This window comes from Platichthys flesus, chromosome 2 (assembly GCF_949316205.1).
Source record: "Platichthys flesus chromosome 2, fPlaFle2.1, whole genome shotgun sequence".
Classification (NCBI taxonomy): Eukaryota; Metazoa; Chordata; class Actinopteri; order Pleuronectiformes; family Pleuronectidae; genus Platichthys; species Platichthys flesus.
The window spans coordinates 955382-980243 of NC_084946.1; the positions used below are offsets into that span (position 1 = coordinate 955382).

At 41.8% G+C, this 24862-nt stretch overlaps 2 protein-coding genes across 3 annotated transcripts; one reads left to right on the forward strand and one right to left on the reverse strand.

Annotated features, from left to right (window-relative positions):
* Positions 1 to 639: 639 nt before the first annotated feature.
* On the forward strand, positions 640 to 6052 carry LOC133974741 (probable transmembrane reductase CYB561D1). The gene is made up of 3 exons (XM_062412435.1): positions 640 to 1345; positions 1581 to 1618; positions 3084 to 6052. Exons 1-3 carry the CDS (start codon positions 1189 to 1191, stop codon positions 3588 to 3590), a joined length of 702 nt encoding a protein of 233 aa, XP_062268419.1. The 5' UTR covers positions 640 to 1188; the 3' UTR covers positions 3591 to 6052.
* Positions 6053 to 8897: 2845 nt separating this feature from the next.
* zbtb40 (zinc finger and BTB domain containing 40) lies at positions 8898 to 22340 on the reverse strand. Of its 2 annotated transcripts, none has more exons than XM_062412365.1 (12): positions 22218 to 22340; positions 21347 to 21540; positions 19680 to 20113; positions 19364 to 19566; positions 18042 to 18231; positions 17494 to 17871; positions 15518 to 15724; positions 15074 to 15238; positions 14651 to 14865; positions 13731 to 13887; positions 11646 to 11884; positions 8898 to 9309 (listed from the first exon to the last, which is right to left on the reverse strand). In XM_062412365.1, exons 2-12 carry the CDS (start codon positions 21496 to 21498, stop codon positions 9103 to 9105), a joined length of 2547 nt encoding a protein of 848 aa, XP_062268349.1. In that variant the 5' UTR covers positions 21499 to 21540; positions 22218 to 22340; the 3' UTR covers positions 8898 to 9102. The 2 variants fall into 2 exon arrangements, with proteins under 2 accessions (XP_062268349.1, XP_062268341.1); XM_062412357.1 differs by having other exon boundaries at positions 21347 to 21596; positions 22218 to 22316.
* Between the last annotated feature and the right edge of the window lie 2522 nt (positions 22341 to 24862).

Consider the following 24862-nt stretch of genomic DNA (forward strand, 5'->3'; position numbering starts at 1 on the left):
GACTTTGGTTTTTATAAGAATGTGTTGTAGTTATGTTCTGATTTATCTGTCAAAGTTTCCATTTTCTCTAAATTTAAGTCAACAGAATTGACAGTTTCTCTTTAGGGTGTGCATTTGCTGTTTTCCACACTTAATTTAATCTATGTGATGGTCACAGCGAAACATTTTGAGCGTACGTTTTTTTCAAATGAAAAAGAAATGTCAGCCTCTGAGTTAAGCATGAATGGAGCAAATGTTTTTCTTCAAATTTTAAAGAGAATTTTAACTTTGAGACTCAAAACTTTAGAAAACTCATTCGAAAAAATATCTGGATAATTTTAACGTGCCATACATTTGTTAAAGTCTATACATTTGTTTACTTTAAGAAAACAATAGTGACTTAGAAATAATCTTTACTTATCACAATATATTTACATTTATCATCCAACTGTTTTTAAGTCTTGTTTTTGGACGCGCCTGTCTAGATTAAAACAAGTATCAATATTACACAACTAATGCAAATACGATGCAGTAATAAACAGTAAGTCTTGTTCTTGTCATATCGTTAGTTGACCGCAAGTTGCTGTAGTAAATCCAGATTACGCTGAAAAGAAGGAAAGGGGAGGTGAAGCATCTTACTTATCTCTTACTCTTCGGCGTTGATAGAGAACCAAAACAGGAAGTAGAATCTTAAGACGGAACTCCTTTATTGTTTAGAGCCTGATGCATAGTTTGGACGAGCGTGAGAATCAAGGCTGGAGCTGTTTCCGATATAATTCGTATTTCACATCGTCCGCTTTATCTGCTCAGTAAAGTCGACCAAAACAAGACAGCGACTGGAAGTGAATGGATTTCGCTTTAAAGCGGATTCTTCTCCGCACTGGACGAGAGGGGGTGATATGAGGCTGAGGACGGACGCCACAGCTCTGCTTCTTTCAACCTGACATTATATCCGCTGTAAATCCACGTGTGCACGTCATTGAAGACGCTGAATGTGAAACATTTACAACGGAATTGCTGCGAGCTGTCGTTGTGGAGCATGACTGACTTTATACGATGTTGTCGGTCTCGTTTTTCCCCCCTCGCAATTGCGTGAGTATGGAGCTCGTGTGGCGTCTGGATAGCACAGCACTTCTTCCACCCGTTGGAGCCGGCAGGTAGCAGGTGGCGAGGCATATAGCCGGGCAGATAGCGGGTGGACTCGGCGGCATGCGGACAGACGTGGAGTACAGCCCGGTGGGAGAGGGGCTGGGGATGCGGGACTTCTGGCTGTATGCGTGGCTGCGGAGGGCGGCTGTTATAGCGGCTCATGTCACCTGTCTGGGCCTGACCCTCATCATCTCCCTGCTGTCCAGACCCGGAACCAGTGAGTGAACATAACAGACTATAACCATTGATGATGTAACGAGCTTAATTTACCACCTACACAGACGTTAACATTAGACCTGCCATGACTCTAGCAGGGTCAACCTATAAGCATCTGAATGTTTGAATGGGTTATTCAGATGATTACACCGATTAAATGTATCACATTTTATAATTCCATATAAAGTTTGGTCAGTTGTGGATTGTAAGATGCTCAGTGTGTCTCTGTGTTCCAGGTCTGTTTTCTTGGCATCCGGTGTTGATGTCTGTTGCTGTAAGTCTACAGCCACACATGATCTCTCCTTACACACACACACCATTTAGGTAGACTGATCAGTTCTTAAGTTGAGTGGGTTGCTGTTTGAACACCCTGCTCTGTTAGAATTCCCCTCAGTCGTTCCCTCTGTTCTCCTGCTATGACAGATAACTATCCCTTCTTGTGCTTGTCATCAATGAGAGAGTAAGTAAAGCTAGCACAGGATGGTCTACCAAAAACAATGGTTGTAAAGCTGATTGTATTTAGTTTATGGGCCAAATAAAGGTAAACTAATAAAATAATTTAGTCCACTGTGGTTGAGGGGTAGAGTGGTTGTCCTCCAACCTTAAGGTCGGCGGTTCGATCCCCAGTCTGAACAATCTGCATGCCGAAGTGTCCTTGGGCAAGATGCTGAACCCTGAATGGCCCCCCCATAGAATATCAAAGTGCAGTGATAGATGCACTGTATGAATGTGTGTGTGATTGGGTGAATGTAAATCTGTAGTGTAAAGCGCTTTGAGTGGTCATCAAGACTAGAAAAGCGCTATATAAATACAAATCCATTTACCATTTAATAATTCATCAGTTGAATGTGAACTTTGAACATGCCATTTGCCTTCAAATCAGCTAGTCTATGTGTTGCCATCTTCTTTCCACAGTGAATAATAGATATGAGGAGTGCTGACACTGACTGCGGTGCAACACTGTCACATATCATGTTACAAACTGACCTAGAACATGTTACTGAGAACAGCTGTTTTATTCTGGATTGGACCACAGGCTGATGCTGGGGGTTTCAGTAACTAACTATGGATTGACGAATCATAGGATGCTGTTATCTATTAAACTCTGTCTAACGTGTCGCCTTTTCTATCGCACAAATTAATTCAAAGCAGACACAATATAAACCAGGTCTCACTTTGTTAGCACACACAAGATTAGACTGATGTATAATATTTTGTTCATTTAAACAAATTAATATTAATCCTAGTATTGCTTAGTCTCATCTTTGGCAGTGTAACCTCTGCTCTGTTATGTTCATTTTATTCAACACCCCCCCCCCCCCCCCCCCCCCCCCCCTAAATATAACCTTGTTTTATATTCACATTCAAAGAGATCAGTCAAAGACTGGCTCTTCTCTGGCATGAAGTTATGCAGTAGTAAAGTGAAACTGTGCAACGTTGTCAGTGACATGCTGAACAGGCAGGGGGCAGGAGACGATCCAAAATGACTGAGGGCTAGAAGGAGATGACAGGAGATGAACTGATCTGTAGTTAGTATAGAATCCATATTGATTTAAACACACATTTTGTATGTGGCCATGGTCTAACAGTCATAATGCACAAATAAAAAATAAACTCATTCATCCATCCCTATCTCATACTTTATTATTTTACATGGGAACATCTTGCTTTGTCTTTCCTCACACACTTGATAACAAATCCTGATGGTCATTATAAATAAAACCTTTTCTCTCCTGCAGTACTGCCTGTGTTTGACTGAGGGCATCCTCCTCTTCTCAGCTGAAGGATCCCCTTTCTGCTTCACATCTCGTAAATGTAAAATCCGTCTCCACTGGTCCTGTCAAGCTCTGGTCCTGATAATCTCAGCTAGCGGGCTGGGCTTCATGGTGGCCAGTAAGAACATCTCAGAGCACCCCCACCTGATCAGCTGGCACAGCCTGCTGGGCATCTGCACCCTGGCAGCCACTGCTCTCCAAGCGTCTGTTGGTATGTGTGTGATCTTCCCAAAGCTGCTGCACCTCTCCTCCTCTCTACCCAAACTGAAGCTGTATCATGCCACCTGGGGCCTGGTGGTCTACCTGCTGGCCACAGTCACTGTGGTTTTGGCTATGTTCTCAGACTGGTTCCAGGCCACTGTGAAAGGTTTGACCTGGTGGGCCTTCTTCCTGCTTCCCTTCTTCCCTGCCCTGGTGGTGATGAACCAGATCACTAGCGCCTACCTGCTCCGCAAGAAGATCACCAGCTAGGAAGCACAAACGAAGAGTCCTTTACTTTTTTAACAATTAACCACACTGGATTCCCACATTTATGGAAGAAGGAGTCCTCAGTTCAAAGTAAAACAGCTAAAGGAAAAGGCTTGACACACTGGTAGTCCCATAGCCAGTAGAAGAATGAAACACCTGGGTGTCTCTTACATCACAGGTCTCTGAAAGGAAGTGTTCCTTTCAGCATCTCTCTCATTACTAAGTAACTAGAGTGAGTAATGCTCATTAGTTATAAGGGCAGGGTGTCTGAGATCAAATATGCATTGTTAATCTGGGATTTCTTTGTTCTCAGATTAAGTTTCTGCATTCAGATGAAAGTGTGCAGTCATTTTTCACCAGATCATGAACAGCAGCTCAAGCTTCTTCGGAGTGCTGAGGTCACGCATTTACTCCATCTGAGGAACAATGATATAATTAGTGGAATTAAATACACACATTTTCAGGCAGAAGTTATGACCTTAAGAATGTGGATGTTGTGTGCACACAGATTTTCAGATATGCTACCCCTGATACCTCCTGAACAGAAACTTAAAGCACTTCAACTCAAAGAATAGAATAGCATTATGCAAAATAAATGGGTAACAATGTAATTGTATACACTTCACCCAGACGAATATTTGCACTACAAATGCATCGACATGAAAAGTCTCAGACACTGTTGAGTGGTTTTCAGAAGGGCTACGTGCCACCTGCTGCGTTCCAAGCTTCAGCGAAGAATCAGCTGTGGATGATTCTCTACCAGCCTGTAAATGCTATTGATTGATTGATTTTGTGTGTCGTCTGTTTTGGCTGCTTGCAGGAGCTAAATGAAGCAATACAACATGAAAGCTCCATCAATTAACACCTCTACTGTTTGATTCAATTTTATGTGTCTCTAATAGGATAATTGAAATCCCTCTATCTACTCACCACTCGCCGCTGGGGGGGGGTTGGGGTTGCTGAAGTGTTTGGGTCCATAGAACACATTTTGAGTCTCAGGTAAACTTTGTTGCAGCCGAATCCAATCCAATTGTATTTCAATGTTGAGTCCTTCAGGTGTAATAAAACAAGATAAAAAACACAACATGCCTCCATACTGCTCCTGTGGTGTCATACAAGTGTCTGTAAGCCTGACATTCATTTACTCCCATGTATTAATCCTAAATGTCCACTGATATTTTACCACAAGGTGCATTCAGGGACCATCAGAAATCCTTATGTCCTCTAGTTTAGCCACTTCTGGCTCGAGGAGTTAGAGGCATGTTTTGTTTTTGTTTTATTAAATCACTAAGTGAATAGATAATGAGGGAATGTAAATGTCTGGGTTAACTATCCCTTTAATAGTTAGTTGGCAGACACAGTTTATAACTATCTGGTGAAAAAATATGAAGGTGTAGCACTGATGGAGAGCAGAGTACAACTTAAAGACTAGAATGTCATCAGTAGAGCACATGCCTCCACCAAGGCTGAACAATCCTACACATGCTTTCTAGTCCTTAAAGTTTTAGTAGTATAAAAGAAAAATAAGTCATTGGATAATCAAATTATGACATAAATTGTGAATAAGACTTTTATTTGGATCCACACCAAATTGCATCAGCCAATAATTATCAGCCCAATAATAATAAATATGTCTGTTTTTTAAAATCAAGATTTGTGTATTATTCCTAGAACAAATAACAAAAATGTAGAAAGATTCCCAAGGTTGCTATGTTAACAGTGAAAATTAATTCCTGGATCTGCCCTTAATCAGCCACCAATTGTGCAAGTTCTCCCACTTAAAAAGATGACAGATGCCCGTAATTTCCATCATAGGTACACTTTAACTATGAGAGAAAGAATGCGGGGAAAGATTTCAGATTTTGATTGTCAATAAATTTGCACAAATTTCTGTAACGTTTCACTTTGTGACTCTGGGTATATTGACTTAAGATCGATGGGCAAAATTAGATTCATCATTTTCCAGATAGATCTACACACAATTGAAGGGGTCTGAATTTTTTCTGAAGAGCCACTGTTATAGCTACATATACACATTTCTGAAAGTTTATATTTTAAATCAAGTTATTTTTTCATCTGATTGCCATTTTTACATGTTCACATGTACCGAGGACATTTAGGCTGAAAAAATGGTGTAAATGACACTGTTTGAGTCGTTTGTGAATATCGGGGCTTAAGATCACTTGGATGACACTGCAGGAGCAGAGTTTTCTCCCCGTTTTACGTTTGAAGAAGTGATCACGATTTACTTCAGGTGTATTGGATTTGGCTGCAACGCTGTTTACACCTGAAACTCCAGAAGTGGTATGTGAACACTTCAACCACCCCTCCATCGGCATAGTGGTGAGTAGATGAATGGATTTTTATTAATGGGTGAACTAACGGTAACGGTACACAAAAATGACGGTTCGGTACGATCCTCTGTACAGTTTTGGTACAGTAGACTTAAACTACTTTTGATTAAACTGATTTTGTATGGCTGTCTTTCTTACCACAGTAATTTTTACAAAAGTAAAATAACAAAATAAACACTCATACAGTAAAATCAATATCCATAGGGTGCAGCATTTAGAAAAAGAACCGTACTTAAAGTGCAACTTAATTGTATGAATATCAATATTAAATATGTATTTTCATTTTTTTTTTTTTTAAGAACTTGTCCACCTAGTTTAATGCCCTGCTGGGACAAACATGTCTCCGCTGTGGGGAACCCTCTCCCTAGGGACAGGGTTTACAGTTTTTCACAATTGTTAAAACACGTTTTTCAAAACAATAACGGTTTTCTCAAAACTGCACACAGAAAACTGAAAACCTCACACACAAAATGCTAAACCTGACACTCCCTTTGCAAGATGACTCTTTGCCATCAAATCTCTTACCTGTTCACAAAATGGAACTCATGTTTTCATTTGGTACACACAGCTATATTTTCAAATGACACACACATACCATTCATTGAGAACACATAACTAAGCATTTGCTTGCACACTACAAAGCATTTACAGCACACTGAAGTGCAAAACTGAAAACACAATCATCAAAATAGAACACACCATATGAATGACATTGACTCTGGAGAATGAGCCATTTCTCTTTTTGTAAAATGTCTCAGTGTAGGCCTACTTTTTTCATAGTCAAATATAAAACAGCACACAAATATGCATAAAAAAGGTTTATTTCGGTACACACAGAGAACAGTACAGTACTGTAACCCCCCCCCCATTCACAAAAATGATTTAGGCATCAGGCCTCCTGTTCCTATCTGGCCAGAGGGCCTCATCCACATCACAGGCAATGTTCCCCCTTTCCAAGCAGCGTTGGAAGGAACACCTTGAGTGGCGCATGAAGCCCGGCCAGGCCTCGACACTCATGTCGCCACAAGCCTCCTTCATGGCCTGCAGCAGTGGGACCCGGTCCCACTGGTTTTCATTCATATACCTTCCACCTCAAAGCTGAAAAGAATTCCTCAATAGGATTCAGGAAAGGAGACTAAGGTGGAAGGTATAGAACGGTAAAATGTTGGTGGTCCTGGAACCACTAACGCAGTTGAGCAGCCGGTGGAAGCTCACATTGTCCCAGATGACAACGTGATCAATCCGGTGGTACCAGCAGGTCATGCAGGCCATCCAGGAGGACAAGGAGACGGGTAGCGTTATAGGCCCCTAGGTGGGCATGACGGTGCAAGACCCCATGGTGATTCATTGCAGCACACATTGTGAAATTCCCACCACGCTGGCCGGGGGCCTCAACAATGGCCCGCTGGCCAATGACGTTTCTGCCCCTTCGCCTCCTCTTCACCCGGTTGAATCCCACCTCATCAATAAAGATGTACTGGTACAACACATGAGCTGTGTCATGCTCCTGGATACGTCCTGGTTTGTTCCCTTGGGGTTGAATGCACTTATTGTAAGTCGCTTTGGATAAAAGCGTCAGCTAAATTAAATGTAATGTAATGTAGTGTAAATCCGCTGACACAGACCGCATGACAATGCAAGTTACAGTATGGCGACAGAGGTCAACACAGTGGGCTACAGTGAGACACTGTAGAAAAGGAACAATATTGGATTACATGTATGCATGTGTCAGTGCTGAATGTTGGTACTTACAAGCACAAACTCTCGCCGTAACTCCTTCATGCTTGTGTTCCGTTCAAATGGGACCCTGAACACTTGTTTCATCCACATGGCAGTCCTATGAAGAACACGGTCCAATGTAGAGAGGCTGACGGTCTGGACGTTTCTAAATGTAGCATGGTCAGCCAGGATCCTAGTTTTTATTTATCTGAGTGTGATTGAGTTGTTCTCACGAACCATATCTACAATTTCAGTCTCCTGTTCGGCTGGGAAAATGAGGTGAAATTGCTCAACAGACCTGAATGTTTAGAGATTTGAGTATTTGTGTGTTGTAGGTTGATGCTTTGAGATTATACTTGAGAAGTGTGTGCAACAACTGAACATTGTGTGTAGTGTTTTGACAACAAGGTGATGTGTAATTAACATCAAAGTGTAAAGAATGAAAGTCAGAGTCTAATCCAGATAAGGGAGTGTGAAGTAGTGCCAAACTGGGTCGAGCGATTGTTACATGAAGTGAAGGTTGTGCAAATTGTGCCGAATTTTCGCTTTTTGTGTGTTAACAACTGAGAAAAACTGTAAAAGGGCTGGTGTGACTTGCTGGCTGAAATGCAGACGAGAGTGGACTTCATAACGAGGCTCAATTGCTTTCAGCATCGGTTTGAACCCTCTGAGAACTCAACAACACAACGGTTGCATGTTGCACATCATTGCTTTGACGTGGTCTGAATTACTTGCAAGTAGCAGCTCTAATGCCTTGGACAGCATGGTTTGCTGAGAACTCGTTTCTCCTTGTCCCACTAATGTTAGTGTTATTTTCAATGTTAGAGGACGTCACTCTGGTGATGCCATTTCAAAGGATGTGCTACCAGCTACATATTCGATTGCAATTGCCTTTGTCCATCGTCCTTATAGTGACTTTCACTGAAGTGTTCCCACCATAGACTGTAAATCAGGTTCCCAGACAGCAGACTTAGTTGAGGGTCTTCACACTCCTGTTTGTCTGTGGTCGGTATGACAACAAGACTATAGCCCATCCGGTCCTTCGCTAAAGTTGCCCCCTGACTTTGAGACCCATATACACACACACATATTAGTTCTGTATGTGGACTCGCTGGATTTGTTCCTTACACGTACTTACAGAAACATGTACTGTTACACCCCGGGAATATACCTTTCACAAGCTGGACGTCTCTGTAGTGTAAAGCCTTTCTTATTGAACCTTGGAAATATTAGGATATTTAAAGGCTTCAAATATTTCACTTTATTTGTAATGAATCTGATATGCACCTGTAGATTGAAGTGAAACATGAATTCCAGCAAAATGTATTAAAACACACAGAGTCTTGTCTTGTCATTTTTCATTTTTTGTAGGGACAGTTGTTTTAAAGACCAGAGGAGACAATAATTTCATAAATCCAGTGTGATCCTCAGGGGGTCAAAGTTCATGGTTCGCAGTGAGGAGCTGATGGTTTTTCTTCACAGATGAAGGTGACAGAGCTGTTCAGCAGGTCATACATATTGACCTCCACTACCTCTGCTGATGATCCTTCCTGTCTTCCACCTGCCAGAGCCACTAAAACCTGCTGGGCCTGCTCCTCAGAGAGGGTTGACTCCACCCCTTCACCACCGGTGGGAACGTTTGGAGTCACCTGAGTGCACAGAGGAGTCTCATGTTTAATGTCAATTTATTCTTACACCACCATGCTCTGAAACTGTCAATGTTCCTGCACTGGCCATACTTACAGTGACACAGTTTGACGTGGAGTCAGCAAGAGTCACTGCTGATTCTAAACTCAAAAGGGCTCCACCAATCAACCATTGCACTTCTATGACATTGTTGGACTCAACCGATGAAAACGGACTTAATTTTTTCACATATGCTGTGATTCTCTCAAACAGTAATCTGACAACCAGTGCAGTTTTCAAACAGAGACATTTCTCCAGATTAATTTAAGGTCTGTGCCCTTTACCTTTGACCCCTGAAATCGAATCACTTCATCTTTGAGCGACATCTGATCAAAATAAATTCCCTCAAGGCAGTCATATTGTAATCAAGTGAGGCCACCCTGACCTTGTCCTCTGAAAACGTGGGCTAAATTTGAAGTAATTTCCTTCAGCTGTTCCTGGGATATAGCCTGGATGCCAGACGAACTTAGTCCCGCCCACAACATTTGAGGTCGGGAAGTTCGGTCTGGAGTCGCTCCGTTGAGGAGAAATTATGCCCGACCGGGCCAATCAGGTTGTCAGGGCGGGCTTTATACGATGATGGATAGCTGATCAACGGTAACGTAATCAACCACGTCATCAAACTGCCCTTGGGTTGAATTGGTTTTCAACAAACATGCCTGCCGCTGGAGAGCTGAGATGTGTAGATGCTGCCATTGAGTCTGTTTTAGAAGACATCGAGAGCGCATTCATTTTGAAAGAGGAACAGAGAACGTGGAGGCGACGCCAAAGCACCGCGCTAATCCCTATCGCGCCGGCGCTTGGCTGTTCACACCGGACACTGAAGCGACGCTGAACCGCCAGGCAGCGCTAATAATATCACCTGTTGATCCAGTAGATTAAAAGCATATACTTACTTGTTACTCCAACATTAAGCAACAGCGTTCCAACATTTGTCTTTCTTTGTGTTGTCTTTATACAACATGTTCCGAGGATCATACAACTCACTGTACTTCTCCACTTCCATTATTAATTTAATGTCATCCATGTTGAAGAACTTCTCCGCTGTTTGCTCCGTTAAATGTCGGGTATCGGGGGTAAATTACGTATTCTCCACTCAAGCCTATGTGGAGAATACGTAGTCCCCCGTCTCTCTCTCTTTTTATCTGTATCACTGCTTGTGTGGCTGTAGTGGATGGGCAGAGGGGGACATTTAATAATGGCATTGGTCAAATTAAAACTCCAGGACAACAGACGGGGACTTCAAAGTATGGGATGCATATTTGATCATTTATATCATATAAAATATGTCATCAATATAGTTTAAGATCGTTTTTCAGTGTGTTTCCTGGTGCGATACGCTCGCGTCAAGCCCAAAAAATAGACTCGACGCCGAAACGATCGCTGCACGGCGCAAGGCAGCCTAAGCGCAGCTCGGTGCTTCAGCCTCCGGTGTGACCCGCAAAAAGGTTTAACATGGGAGTGGATGGGAGCCAGCTGTTATTTAAGGCTTGGCGCTGCGCTGAAGCGTCGCTTCGGCATCGCTTCAGCGTCCGGTGTGAACCCGGCGTTAGTAAATAACTCACAATGCGTTGCTTAACATACGTCACATACTACGTTGCTCTGATTGGTTGTAGGTCTATTCAATTGAGCGAAGAGGAAATTTATTTCCTGGTCAGTTGAAACACGCCCCATAATCACAGCCCAATGGAGCGGTCTCAGACTCACATTCTGACTAGAATTGTGAGTCTGACAACGTCAGGCAAGAGATATTACATTAACAAGTCAAAATATGTGTTCCATGAGCTCACAGTTATCTTGACCATTACCCCTTCGACCACCAAAATCGAATCAGTTAATCATGGACGCCAAGTGAATGTTTGTACAAAATATGAAGAGATTCCCTCAAGCTGATCCTAAGATACAATTTTCAAGTAAAACTAACTTAATTTGTGTGGCCCCTGTTACCATGACTTTTCCTACTTTGGCTTCCAAACTCAAGTGAGTTATATTTTTGAGTTCAAATCAATGTTCGTAACAAACCTGAAGAAATTCCTTTAAAGCATTCATGAGATTTCACAAGAATGGGACGGACAGACCACGCACTCTACCAGGAGAGAGCCTTAAGGAAATCAGGTGAGGTTATATAACCAGTCTGAATGGGGAAGTGGTCATGGTGGATGAGTGGTCCGAGTCTATGGTTTGAGCATTTGACTTTAACCCAGGAGGTTTGACTCCTGTGTGGTTTCAAACATTTATGATGATTATTATCCTAATTTTATTTCTCATCTGACTTAAGTGCAGCAGCATAGCTTCTTACTGCGTGGGAAGTGGAAGCCTTCTCCTCCTCTGACTCCTGCTCTTCCTGCGTCTCCATGTGGCTGGAGACCAGGTGTTCCTGCAGCTCCCGCTGAGTTATGCAGACCACGGCACAGAGTGGGCAGCTGAAAACCTCACTGCTCTGGCTGATGTGTTGGGTGCCGATATGCTCCTGGAACTCCTCCTCTCTGCCCAAAACAGCTGGGCAATATGGACATTGCAATGCCGACGCTGCTGAGCCTGGAGGAAGCACAAACAGGATCAGTAATGCACAGTACTTTTTCTATCATACACCATCCAAATACTGCTTGCACAGCCACCAGAGGCAATTTGGGGTTTAGTGTCTTTCCCAAGGAAACTTCAGCATACTGAAACCAACGATCAACTCTGGTGGACAACCCGCTGTACCTCCTGAGCCACTATTGTTTCCTGATTAGCAGCTCACTCAAAACATACAGTGGGGCAAAAAGTATTTAGTCAGCCACCAATTGTGCAAGTTCTCCCACTTAAAAAGATGAGGTCTGTCATTTTCATCATAGGTACGCTTCAACTATGAGAGACAAAATGAGGGGGAAAAATCCAGAAAATCACATTGTCTGATTTTTTAAGAATTTATTTGCAAATTATGTTGGAAAATAAGTTCTTGGTCAATAACAAAAGTTCATCTCGTCTGACAGAGGTCAAACGTTTTCTGTAAGTCTTCACAAGCTTTTCACACACCGTTGCTGGTATTTTGGCCCATTCCTCCATGCAGATCTCCTCTAGAGCAGTGATGTTTTGGGGCTGTCGCTGGGCAACACAGACTTTCAACTCCCTCCAAAGATTTTCTATGGGGTTGAGATCTGGAGACTGGCTAGGCCACTCCAGGGCCTTGAAAAGCTTCTTATGAAGCCACTCCTTAGTTGCCCGGGCGGTGTGTTCGGGATCATTGTCATGCTGAAAGACCCAGCCACGTTTCATCTTCAATGCCCTCGCTGATGGAAGGTTTTCACTAAAAATCTCATGATACATGGCCCCATTCATTCTTTCCTTTACATGGATCAGTCGTCCTGGTCCCCTTGCAGAAAAACAGCCCCAAAGCATGATGTTTCCACCCCCATGCTTCACAGTAGGTATGGGGTTCTTTGGATGCAACTCGGCATTCTTTCTCCTCCAAACACGACGAGTTGAGTTTTTACCAAAAAGGTCTATTTTGGTTTCATCTGACCATATGAAATTCTACCAATCCTTTTCTGGATCATCCAAATGCTCTCTAGCAAACTTCAGATGGGTCTGGACATGTACTGGTTTAAGCAGGGGGACACGTTTGGCAGGATTTGAGTCCCTGGCGGCGTAATGTGTTACTGATGGTAGCCTTTGTTACTTTGGTCCCAGCTCTCTACAGGTCTCTCACTAGGTCCCCCCGTGAATTGGTTCTGGGATTTTTGTTCACCGTTCTTGTGATCATTTTGACCCCACAGGGTGAGATCTTGCGTGCTACCCCAGATCGAGGCAGATTATCAGTGGTCTTGTATGTCTTCCATTTTCTAATAACGCTCCCACAGTTGATTTCTTCACACCAAGCTGCTTACCTATTGCAGATTCAGTCTTCCCAGCCTGGTGCAGGTCTAAAACTTTGTTACTGGTGTCCTTTGACAGCTCTTTGGTCTCGGCCATAGTGGAGTTTGGAGTGTGACTGTTTGAGGTTGTGGACAGGTGTCATTATACTGATAACAAGTTCAAACAGTTGCCATTAATACAGTTAACGAGTGGAAGACAGGGGAGCCTCTTAAAGAAGAAGTTAGAGGTCTGTGAGAGCCAGAAATCTTGCTTGTTTGTAGGTCACCAAATACTTATTTTACCGAGGAAATTACCAATTAATTCATTAAAAATCCTACAATGTGATTTCCTGGATTCTTTCCCCCCATTCTGTCTCTCATAGTTGAAGTGTACCTATGATGGAAATTACAGGCATCTCTCATCTCAAGTGGGGGAACTTGCACAATTGATGGCTGACTAAATATTTTTTTGCCCCACTGTATGTTGATACCCAGTCTGTAGAGGCTCTACCTTTTTATGTTCCTGTCCACCCCAGTGTTGTCCTTACCTTGGTGTTCCGACGCTTGATGTTTGGCCACACTGGCGGCACTGGGGAAGAACTTGAAACAAACGTCACACTGGACCAAGGTCTTGAGCTGCCGGGTGTGGTTAGCGAACACGTCAGGGTGGTTGGTCCTGTTATGGTACCACAGACCTGACAGTTGCTATGGCAACAGACACACAGATGAAATTTTATGAACATCATATGAACATGAACACAGCCATATTCCGTCCCACTTCCCACCAAAATTCTAGTCCATTGGAAACCACTTTTAGTGTTCATGTTTGTCTCTGGCCAAATTCATCACTATAAGCAGTTGATTACTATAAAATAATTGTGTAGCTTCTTTATGATAGGCAGAGAACAGAGGGAGAGACAACGTCATGTGCACACACACTCCTCTGCTCACTTCTATGCTCCCTGGGTGTCTGCACCATTGACTCACCATTGTTCTGACTAGCTTGATATAAATGGTTTTGGTAAATGTTCATTTGTATTTATATAGCGCTTTTCTAGTCTTAATGATCACTCAAAGCGCTTTACAGTACAGTTTTACATTCACCCATTCACACACACATTCATACATTGCACTTTGTTATTCTATGGGGGGCCATTCAGGATTCAGCATCTTGCCCAAGGACACTTCGGCATGCAGATGGGTCAGACTGGGGATCGAACTGCCGACCTTTAGGTTCCAGGGGTGAGTCACATGGTATTACTCTCTCTCTCTCTTTATCTAATGTATTCTTTCTCTTTCACCCTCACACATACCGAAAGTTGGTACCGATTGATTTAACGTGAATCAGTTCAAAGTAATACCAACATTATTCGCTCGGTACTCTTAAAGGCACTGGGTTCAGCACCAAACCCCAATAGCAAAGACAGTCATGGAGCATCACCTCAGAGCCTGAAGCATCTTCTCTTACCTGGTACGACTTGTTGCAGAGGTCACAGCTGAAGGGCTTGGCTCCAGTGTGTGTGACTTTGTGCTTTTCCAGGAGGACGGCGCTGGTGAACACTTTGTTGCAAGTTGGACACTTGTGGAACTCCTTAGGGTGGAACTCCTGCATGTGCTGCCGATGATCCTCCAGTGACGAGAAGCTGAGACAGCACTTCTGACAGTCATGGGGCTCTGACAAGTCTACCAGAGAGCAGGAGGCGGCACAAAGACTGATATCATAATCATTAAGATAATATTATGTTGGTCATTTCGAATTCTTCACGAGTCAATTGTTATCAAAGTCATAAAATATAGCAATGTTTGTTACAAATACATTTAAAACATTTCACTCATGGAATAAAACATGATGCAAAGAGCCATCACCTGAATGAATGTGAAGATTTCTTACTGTGAAAGGTTTGTAGGTGGACAGTGAGTCCACTGGCCTGACTGTAACCTTTGCCACATTCCCGACACACATACGGACGATCACCGGTGTGTGTGCGCACATGACGTGTCAGTTCAATGGACTGAGCAAAGACAGCCTTGCAGTACTGACATACATACATCTTCCCTAAACACAAAAAGACAAAGACACCAGGATGCTCAATGCAAGGCTTTGATTTGTATCCTTAAGGAACCACTTTTCACACTGACACATCATCAGTTACAAACATTTACTATTTATTTTAAAGCAAAGTTTTATTGGTGGACATTATGGAACCCAGTCACAACATTTCAATATCATTTACTGATTCTTAGTGGAAAAATATGCTTAAGATATGGCAATTTCCTGTTGAAAAATATATGTAAGCTAATTGTAATTAAAAACAAAAAAGTTTTCCTCTCTTACCATCTGAGTGTTTCTTCTTGGTGTGGTATGCGAGAGCAGCAGCCACACTAAAGCTCATGTCACAGTGTTTGCACTGGTATGGTTTCTCTCCTGTGTGCAGCCGCATGTGATTTTTCAAAGACGAGTTGGCACCAAACTTCGCCCCACATTCCTCACAAGCAAACGGCTTTTCTTCAAAGTGTTCTGTTCGTTTGTGGTAAATCATGCCTGAAAAGAGACAGAACACACTTATGCTCTCTCTCTAAAATTACTAAAGTCATTGTGGTTGCCAATAAACACCTCAGAGAAACACTGTCTGACCAGATAGCCATCTTAGATGGTGTTACTGTAATTGTCAGGATGTCCCAGTAAGTCTGTGAGAAGCCTCCAGCTAGTATAAAATGCTGCAGCACAAGGGCTGACAGGAACAAGAAGGAGAGATCATATTACTCCTCCCTAGCTGCTCTGCATTGGCTGCCTGTAAAATAAATAATTTAAGATCCTGCTCCTTATATACAAAGCCCTTAAAAACCAAGCCCCTTCACTTGTTTAAGAACACATAGGCCAATGTCCCAATTGATCACTTCGCTCCCTAAATACAGGCTCACTTATGGTCCCTCAAGTCTGTAAGAGATGAATGGGATCTGTTATTATTTATGTAACCCAGAGCAATTCAGATTGGGTTTCTTGAGGAGGGGATTGACCATTAACGTTTTTTTAGAGGGTCGGAAAGTGCAGAAGCAAGATTTAAAAAGCTTGGTTGGGACAGAGTCTAAAACAAGGGTCTAATCATTATTATTATTATTAATAACTGATGCGGGGGGAGTGATCTTCCCTGCATGAGTCTACCTCAGTCTGCCCTCTCCTTCTCTACTCATCTCATCTCATTATTATATACCAACCCAATGTGCATCCCTTTACTGGTTATACTAGCCCCATGCACAGAGTTTACCACTACATATACTTATTTATAAAAAAAATTTCTGCTGTTTTTATAAACATATATTCTATTGTACTATCCACTCCAGCAGCAGAAAGAACACTTTCCTACTGGAGACTGACACAATCACATTATTGCATTCCATTCCTGTATCTGTAAATATGTTCACCGTATGTGATTTATGTGATTTATGTATGTATGTCGGTTATGTGTTTAAGTGTACAAGCTACTGGATGATTTGAATTTCCCATGGGATTAATAAAGTATACATCTATCTATCTATCTATCTATCTATCATTACACTACTGGAGGATAGGATGATAACGCTATGTTATTGTTGCAACAAAAAATTCTTCAAGTTCATTTTAAGGGGGAAAAATAAATAATGATATTTAACAAGTACAAGTTATTTTTATTTATTGCCATGGACATATGTGTGAAGCACATTGTAACCTTGTTTAGTTAATTGCTTTATTCATTTCTCGGGGTCATATGATGTTTTGTACAGGTCAATAACAATCTATTCTAATAACTGTCTATATCCCACAAACGTATATTATACATCAGAATATTAAAAAACATTGCCTCTGCCAAATTTGACTGGTCCTTGGTGGGATACGGTATTGATCTCATCCTGTAACGGAATACAGCTTCAGACAACCTTACACATCTTCAGTGTGTACATGAGTTATCCACTTATATGGACACTTTTCAGGATGCAAAATACACTAAAATTCTTTTTCCAATTATCCGCTCACATGACTTCTCATATCACTGCTGAACTTGTTCTTCCAGAGCTGTTCTGAAAAGTTCACACCTTTTCAACTCGAAGTGTTGAAGCAGCTGCTCAAAAAGGCGAAGCGCTCTAGAAAAAGATTGACAGTGCTTTTTCCCGGAGGCCGAATACTCCTGTATATGCTCTCTCCTCATTGGAAACAAAGATGAGGTGCTCAGGGAAATGCTAAATGTGCACATACTTTAATGTGTCACATTTCAGAGTGTAAAAGCTAATGTAAAGACAATGTTATTAAAGCTTTATTATCCCACTGACTCTCACCTGATGGGTGGGCAAAGGTCCGTCCACAGATGTCACAGGCCACTTTCTTCTTCACACGCATGGTGTTGCGGTGAGTTTCAGCCTGGTGGCGTTGCAGGGCTCGCTGGTTTGGCAGCTTCTTGGTGCAATGTGGACACTGCTGCTCACACTCCTTGGACATGGAACAGCGTTTCACATGGGCCAGCATTCGACACTTGTAGGCAAAGCCCTTTTTACACCAGCGGCAAGAGTAAGGCTTGGAGGAGGAAGCAGGGGAAGGGGAGGGGGAGTGTAATGTATCTTTCTCATCATCTTCAGTCTCCTCCTTACTGTTTCCTTTCTCTCCCTCTTCCCCCTCCAGTTCTTCACTTTTGGTGCTGCTCTGCTGATCTGACACGGCTGTAAGAAACAGAACAAAAAAAAACATGATCACCTTTATCACAACAAGAAGATATAAGAGCATTGTAAGGATGATCAATGGTTTTCACTTCATCAACAGAAAACAGGCTTTGTCGAACTGTTTTGTTTGAAGATGATTGTTAGAAGAGTGACCCCATGCTATACCTTACCTCTTGTTTGGTATCTCTTTGGCTCCTGTGTGCTCCTCTCCTCCTCCAGGAGAGAGACAGAGGCTTTCTGTTGGACTGTCTGGAGAAGCCTGCTGAGCACTTCTTTACTGAGCTGCCCTTCATTTACTCTGCTCATTAGTTTCTCCAGCGCTGATCTGGGATCCGCCTCCTCACAGCACTGACACACAACCTAGATAATAACAATATAAAAAAAATCTTGAAATATCTTAATTTGCCTCAACTACAGATGGAATTAAGCCTTTTAATTAAATTTGAATTCAATTTGTATAGCGCCAAATCATAACATAAAAATGCTTTTCATTCACTGCTAGTTGAGTGTTCTTCCAGTAGTTCAAAGCTAGTTTACTGTGTACTGGGCAAGATGTTAATCTTCAGGTGCTGGCATCATGTACGGAGAAGCAATATAATCCAGTAACCAGTAACGTTGGATGATGCAGAATAACATCCCAAAAGAAAGCCAAGCTATGACTGATCTGCTGATAGAGCAATAGCGGCTATTTTATGTAAAATACTGTAAATAAAAAAAATACTTGAATTGATCATAATGCTGGCAGGCTTTTAAATTTAAATATAGACAACTGGACATCCAACAGGCTTCGTCCGCGAGGTTGAACTCCCACTCATCAATTCAAACTGAAGAAGCCTCTTGGACAAAACATGAAACTTCTTCAAGGAACACAAGCAAGTCCAGTTTTAGAAAATACCATAACCTGGATGACTGACAATAGTCCCAGCTCAGTTCTATCCAAGCATTATTATAGCACAGGTAACTCGACCCTGCTCCATACATTTTCTTTTGTTTTCGCTTTATCTGAAAACTGACAGTATGTAATATGCACCAGTGTGCAGTCTGTGTTGTACCTCTCTGGCACACTGGTTCATTCATTATAACTTGATTTAACTGTTACATCTAATGAAAGTGAACTTTGTTGTTCAACGATACAAATGTACAAATCACCTACGCCTTTATTAATAATTAATCAAATTATTCAATTCCGACAGTCTCATTACTGAATAAACCTGGTTACTGTTCATTGCAATAGGTTGACCTGAATTATCCTACTTTCTAAATCAAGTCCTAGAGTGAATTAGATGCAGTTGATTGTATTTCTAATTTGATGTAGTTGATCTGATCGAGGATGGAGAAGGAGAAATGTGAAGAATACAGCAGATTTTATAGTAGAGCACAGCAGGGAAATACATATGTAGTTTAATGGATGTGTAAAAAAAAACATTTTAACAAACTATTACTTGGAAAAAGTGTTAGATATTTTCAGATTATTTTTCTAACTGTAGTATACCTGTCTCTCCTGTTCATTTAGGCTGCTCTGTGCTGCTTGGCTCAGCAGCTCCAGGACAGAGGACATGTTGGTGAAGAGTTCAACGGTCTGTGAGAAATATTCCAGTGAAGGACCAGTGGCAGACTCACTTGACACCTTGGCTACTGTTGCCGTGGTGTTGTCTTCTTCCACAGCCGTTTCTGAGGGGCTGGCTGCTTCAGGCGCTGTGTAAACAAAAATGATAACATGGAGTTCAGCAGTAGTAAAAGTAATAGGAGTGGTCACAGTAAAACATTGTGGTTATGATGTTTGTTCTGGGATTTAGACTGAAACTGACCTGAGGACTCATTGAGCTCCACACATGCTCTTTTACATAGTGGTTCCTCTGCCTCATCACCATCTGTCTGACAGTCTTCCTGCTTTAACTCTGTCTTCAGCTCTGTCTCGTCAGAAGTGGACTTGACCATGTTGGATGAGGCTGAACCTTCCAGGCTTGTGCTCTGGACTTTGTGGATCATGTTGAGGTTTGACGTCTGTGTTGATATGACTGAGGCCAACTGCTGCTGGTTCACAAGGCTGGTGAGGACGTTTTTAAAGCCAACAGCTACGTCGAACATCTGCAGGTTGTCTGCAGCGGCAATGATGCGACTGACGTTGTGTTTTCCCTGAGGCAGCTTGCCGGTGTACACCATGTCCAGCAGACAGCCAAACTCCTGCGAGGAAACCACAGCTGTGTCGATGGAGATGGTGTCAGAACCATCCAGGAGAGACCTGACAGAGAAGGCGACGGTTTTACAGTTTGAGGTCCCCAATAATAAAAGTAACTGGTTCAATGACAACACACACACTTCAAAAATAATCCTTACCCTCTTTTTTTAAACTTTCAGATGATGCACTAGTCTCCCACTGAGTCTAACACTACCTGCGCAAATATTTATCGGATTTACTAGTAATGGATTTGTAATACTTGAGCCTTGACAGAATTTGTTGGGCAATGAACCTTGCTTTAACAAGACTTGAGACAAGACTCAACACTCGATACGAGCTCAAAATATTTATACCAGAGACACAAGGCTCTTGTGCCACGTTTGTTAGCCACAAGTGTGGACGAGGCTCTTCAAGCTGCTCTGCACACCATGGACATGACTCACACCATGGACATGACTCTGCACACATATCCAACACGTGTGCGGCATCATCACAACACCCTATATAGACAGTAATGGAAAAGCCGGACGCAAAAGCTGCCTTTCACTGATAATATACATATACATTTAGATTTGCCCTAAAATGCTACTGCTGCAACAGCATGGAGATGCTGTATTGTTTTTTTTTAATCTGGGTTTTACAGCTCAAGACAAAATGAATGGCTGTATGACAAACCAAAAATATTGATAACTACATCATCAGTGGCACTTCTGTTCTTGTGCAACGTGAACCCCCCCTAAAAGGATAGTTCACCTGAAACTCATAATTCACTCATTGTCCACTCACCACTATGCCGATGGCGGGGTGGGTGAAGTGTTTGAGTCCACTTAACACTTCTGGAGTCTCAGAAGTAAGGTTTGTAGGTGACAAATCCAAAACAATTTAAGTAAATGGTGGAGACTTCAGAGGTAATAAAACAACAGAAAACTCGAAACAAGGTCATTTACACCATGTTTCAATCCTAAATGACCTCTGATATCTTCCTCAGCCACCATTTACTTCATTGTACTGTATCGGCTCTTACAAATTTTACTTATGAGACTCCAGAAGTGCTTTGTGTGTTAATACAGTGTTGAGTTTAATGCAAACAGTATTACTGGGTCACTGCATTGATTGTATACCAAAGTGTAAAGACTCCTTTAGGTGTGATGGGTTTGGGGACACCTTAATATTGACCTGTGTACCATGAGTTAAGATTTGACACTGGAGTTCAAGCCCATCACATATATGACTTGAGTTAAATCTTCTGCAAACCATACTATAAGGATCACGTTTCATATTCCATGCCGTTACTACCTGAAGAGCATACTGGAGGCAGCCAGCACCAGTTTGTGTGCTCGGTGAGGACTGTCTCCCACCAGGATGGTGCAGTCACAGAAGTGGCCCTCCTTCCTCAGCGCCCCCAGCTGCTGCATCAGCTGACTGCTGTAGTTTGGTAGCTCCATCATTTTCTGTGATGGTCTGGGGAAGGGCTCAATCTTCTGCTCTTTCTTTTATGGACAGAACATAATATCATTCCCAGGTCAGAGGAAACATGTACGATAATCTAAGAAACAGAGAGCATGTCGTTATAATCATCAATCAATCAAATTTTATTTGTATAGCCCATATTCACAAATTACAATTCATCTCATAGGGCTTTAACAGGGTGTGACATCCTCTGTCCTTAACCCTCAGCAAGAGTAAGGAAAAACTACAAAAAACCCTTTTAACAGGGTAAAAATATGTAGAAACCTCAGAGAGAGCCACATGTGAGGGATCCCTCTCCCAGGACGGACAGAAGTGCAATAGATGCCACGTGCACAGAACATAAAAGATGTTAAATGTTCTCTAGTCAGTCACTGAGACCAGATGAAACAATTCAAGTGCTTCGTAAGACTCTTCTGTAACGTGGACTCTGAGTTGTGAGTCTGTTTACAGTTTGTTTATGAGTCTAAGTGTCGCGTCAGTGTGATGCTGCTCATATTCACCTTAGTCAACATTTACTGACAATACACAGGCTAATCAGCTATTGCATCTATCGATAGCTTTGGCTACACATGCTAATGTCATATAGAAAATAAACGCTCTTTTCAGTGGGTGAATTTCGCTGGAACACAGGAGCAGCAAAGCGGTGATAAACCCGTCTCCCTCTGACATGCAGCTCCCAATCACTGGATGTCTTTACCTTGAGTTATTCAAACGATCCGTCTCTTTATTTAAACTCTTTTGCTGAACAAACGTGTGTTGTGCGCAAAAAAGGTTGGCCATTTTGAAGATGGCGTTCGGCGGTACGGTCTGTAAATTGGTCCGGTTCCGGTTTGGAAACGGTCTTCCACCATGTTAGCATGTTAGCTCTTCAGTTCTCTCTGTCTGTACGTGATAAAAAAGAAACACATCTTGAACATAACTAAATTGTTTAGACCAGTTCAACTGTCACATGCATTCACTAAAAGATCGTTTGACTTGAGAACAGTGATGGTGGCTGAGAGCTTGGTTAAAGTGTTAGGATTTCAATATTTAACCTATAGTCTCTGTCTGACTGAACTCTAAATGAATAAAGATAGAAGCAGTTTGAGCCAGATATAATGCCTTCTATACAAATGATTAATAAATAACCTTTTCCTTCCTACTGTGTAATCTTGAAATTAGAATGTGTGAGCGTCACAGTTCTGTTTCATTGTTTGGTTAAATTGTTTTGAATGTCTGTACAAACAGAATATTGTTTTGATATAGCAAGAACACAATAATCTTTTCTCCAATTGTCAACACCATTGGCCCACATGCCATCAGCTGTGTCAACGCCTTGGGAGTGGCTCCTTGTCACTTCCTTATTCCAATACCAAGAGGATGGCCTACGCCTGCGCACTTTCGAGGAGGAAGAACCAAGATCTACTGTTATAAAATAGACAGGCGCCGGCTGTTTGGCGCGTTCTGATGGGTCTCGTGTTCTGATGCGACTTGTTGGATGCCCATTGCTTTGCTGATTGATACCTTTCATTGCTTTCTAAATAAATACTTGATTGAACAAACCGAGTTCGGCTCATCTTCTCATATTTAGGATAAACCAACACTCCTGACAATTTGGTGACCCCGACGTGATCCTAAGAGAAGTTTTTACCGACATAATCCTGAGGAGGAATCTTTTGACCAGAAAGACCGGAGACCCCCAAGGTCCGAGGCTGCTCCTATCGATCTTCCACATACTCAAACCAAAAGGTAAGCAGAAAACAAATTCTGTTTAGTTATGGATTCTGAGTGTGCGGAGAGGAGAAGGAGGTAAAATAATATGTGTAATGTTTTTAGGAGGCAATGAAAGGCTACGGCAAAGCAATGTTAATCAAGGGAATGAACAAAGGTTGTTTGTAACAGCAATAAGTCTAAACAGTGCAGAGTCTTGGCGCAACAGATAAGTCTGTGACGCACAAATTCTTAAAACTAATTCAGATTGGAGAAGAGACACACCGGTGATCGGGACTAAAAGAAGAAAGACGACTTGAGCAAATGTTGCATCTCTGCACTCTAAGTTAGTTATTGTGGGATTCTGGAGTAAGTTGAGCAGCCTACACAAAAGTGAGGTGCTTGACTAGCCAGAACCACCGTTGCTTAAATCTGTCCTAAATTTAAGACGCCGAGATCATAAAAATATGATTGTGATTCTGGAGATAGGGGTTGGCCTGGTCTTACGAGAGAGGAGCTTTATTAGTCAGACACAACGTATTTTCAATTGGGCACAAATAACGGAAGGCTGTTACGAATAAAGACTTTGGAAGAGGAAATTACTATATAATAATATAATAATTATAAATTAATATTGATTATATGATATAGGAAGTTCTTTCTGAACGAGCTAGTATGAATAAAATAGTGTGTCTGTGAAAACTAGGGAGGTGGAGAGGAAAAAGAGTCAAGGTCAGCTTGCTGACTGAGACAGAGAGGGAAATGACTGACTGAGAGACACAGAAATAATACAAAAACTAGACTAGAGGCGATATATGCCTGCCATTTGAATGTATGTTATATGTATGGATGTGAGGGTATATGTGTAAAGGACTTGCCAAAGAAAGTGAAAGAATATTGACTGAAGGTTTGAGAGATGAAGTAAGACTAGAAAGATAAAGTTAGGGTTAGGAAGGAGAAAGATCTGTAGGAGTGAGATGTTTCAATTCAGTAATATCTTGCTCTGAGATGGATAATAGAATGTAAAACTTGAGTGGTAAAGAAAGAAGGGGAAGAGATGTGGGATAGAAAGATTTTGTACGTGCACAAGAGGATGAAAGGAGGGAGTTAAGAGTCTTTGGGAGTCGGAAAGCCATCTGAGGAAGGCCAGAATCCTTACAGCTTGACACTGGTGTTGAGATCATAAGGGAGGCTTGAGTGTTGGTTTGTTTGTTTGTTTGTGTATGTCTTTATTTGTTTGATGTTTTGTTTCACCAATTATCTTAACATCCAATACTCTTAATTTGAAAGATGTTAAGCTCTACTTATGTTTTTATTTTATCATGAAGGAAAGTGTGGCAGAATGACTTTTATAAACTTTCTTTTGTTTGTTTCAGCTGTCTCACACATTTGTCCTTTGTATGTGATATCATGTATAGAAGCAGTCGGATGACTTTTGGAAAATGGTTTGAACACAAATACTCAAATGCTGACCAATCTGCTGCTTATTGAAATTCAGCTTGTTGATCATTAAATATTTTATGAAATGCCAAAGATTTCTGTCACTCTTCTGCCACTTTTTGAATCTTTTATTTTTATTGTCCACTTATTTGGCTACTACTCCTCAAAATTTTTAAGAAATTGTTGACCACAAAAGAAGGGTCTACCTGTGTG

Coding starts and splice junctions, on each gene's coding strand:
- zbtb40 (XM_062412365.1), bottom strand. CDS start 21,498: ATGATGGAGCTACCAAACTACAGCAGTCAGCTGATGCAGCAGCTGGGG. Junction 20,114..21,346: donor GCCTCCAGTATGCTCTTCAG/GTAGTAACGGCA, acceptor CTTCTCTGTCAG/GTCTCTCCTGGATGGTTCTG. Junction 14,866..15,073: donor CCACCTACAAACCTTTCACA/GTAAGAAATCTT, acceptor GCTCTCTGGTAG/ACTTGTCAGAGCCCCATGAC.
- LOC133974741 (XM_062412435.1), top strand. CDS start 1,189: ATGCGGACAGACGTGGAGTACAGCCCGGTGGGAGAGGGGCTGGGGATG. Junction 1,346..1,580: donor GCTGTCCAGACCCGGAACCA/GTGAGTGAACAT, acceptor TCTGTGTTCCAG/GTCTGTTTTCTTGGCATCCG. Junction 1,619..3,083: donor CGGTGTTGATGTCTGTTGCT/GTAAGTCTACAG, acceptor TCTCTCCTGCAG/TACTGCCTGTGTTTGACTGA.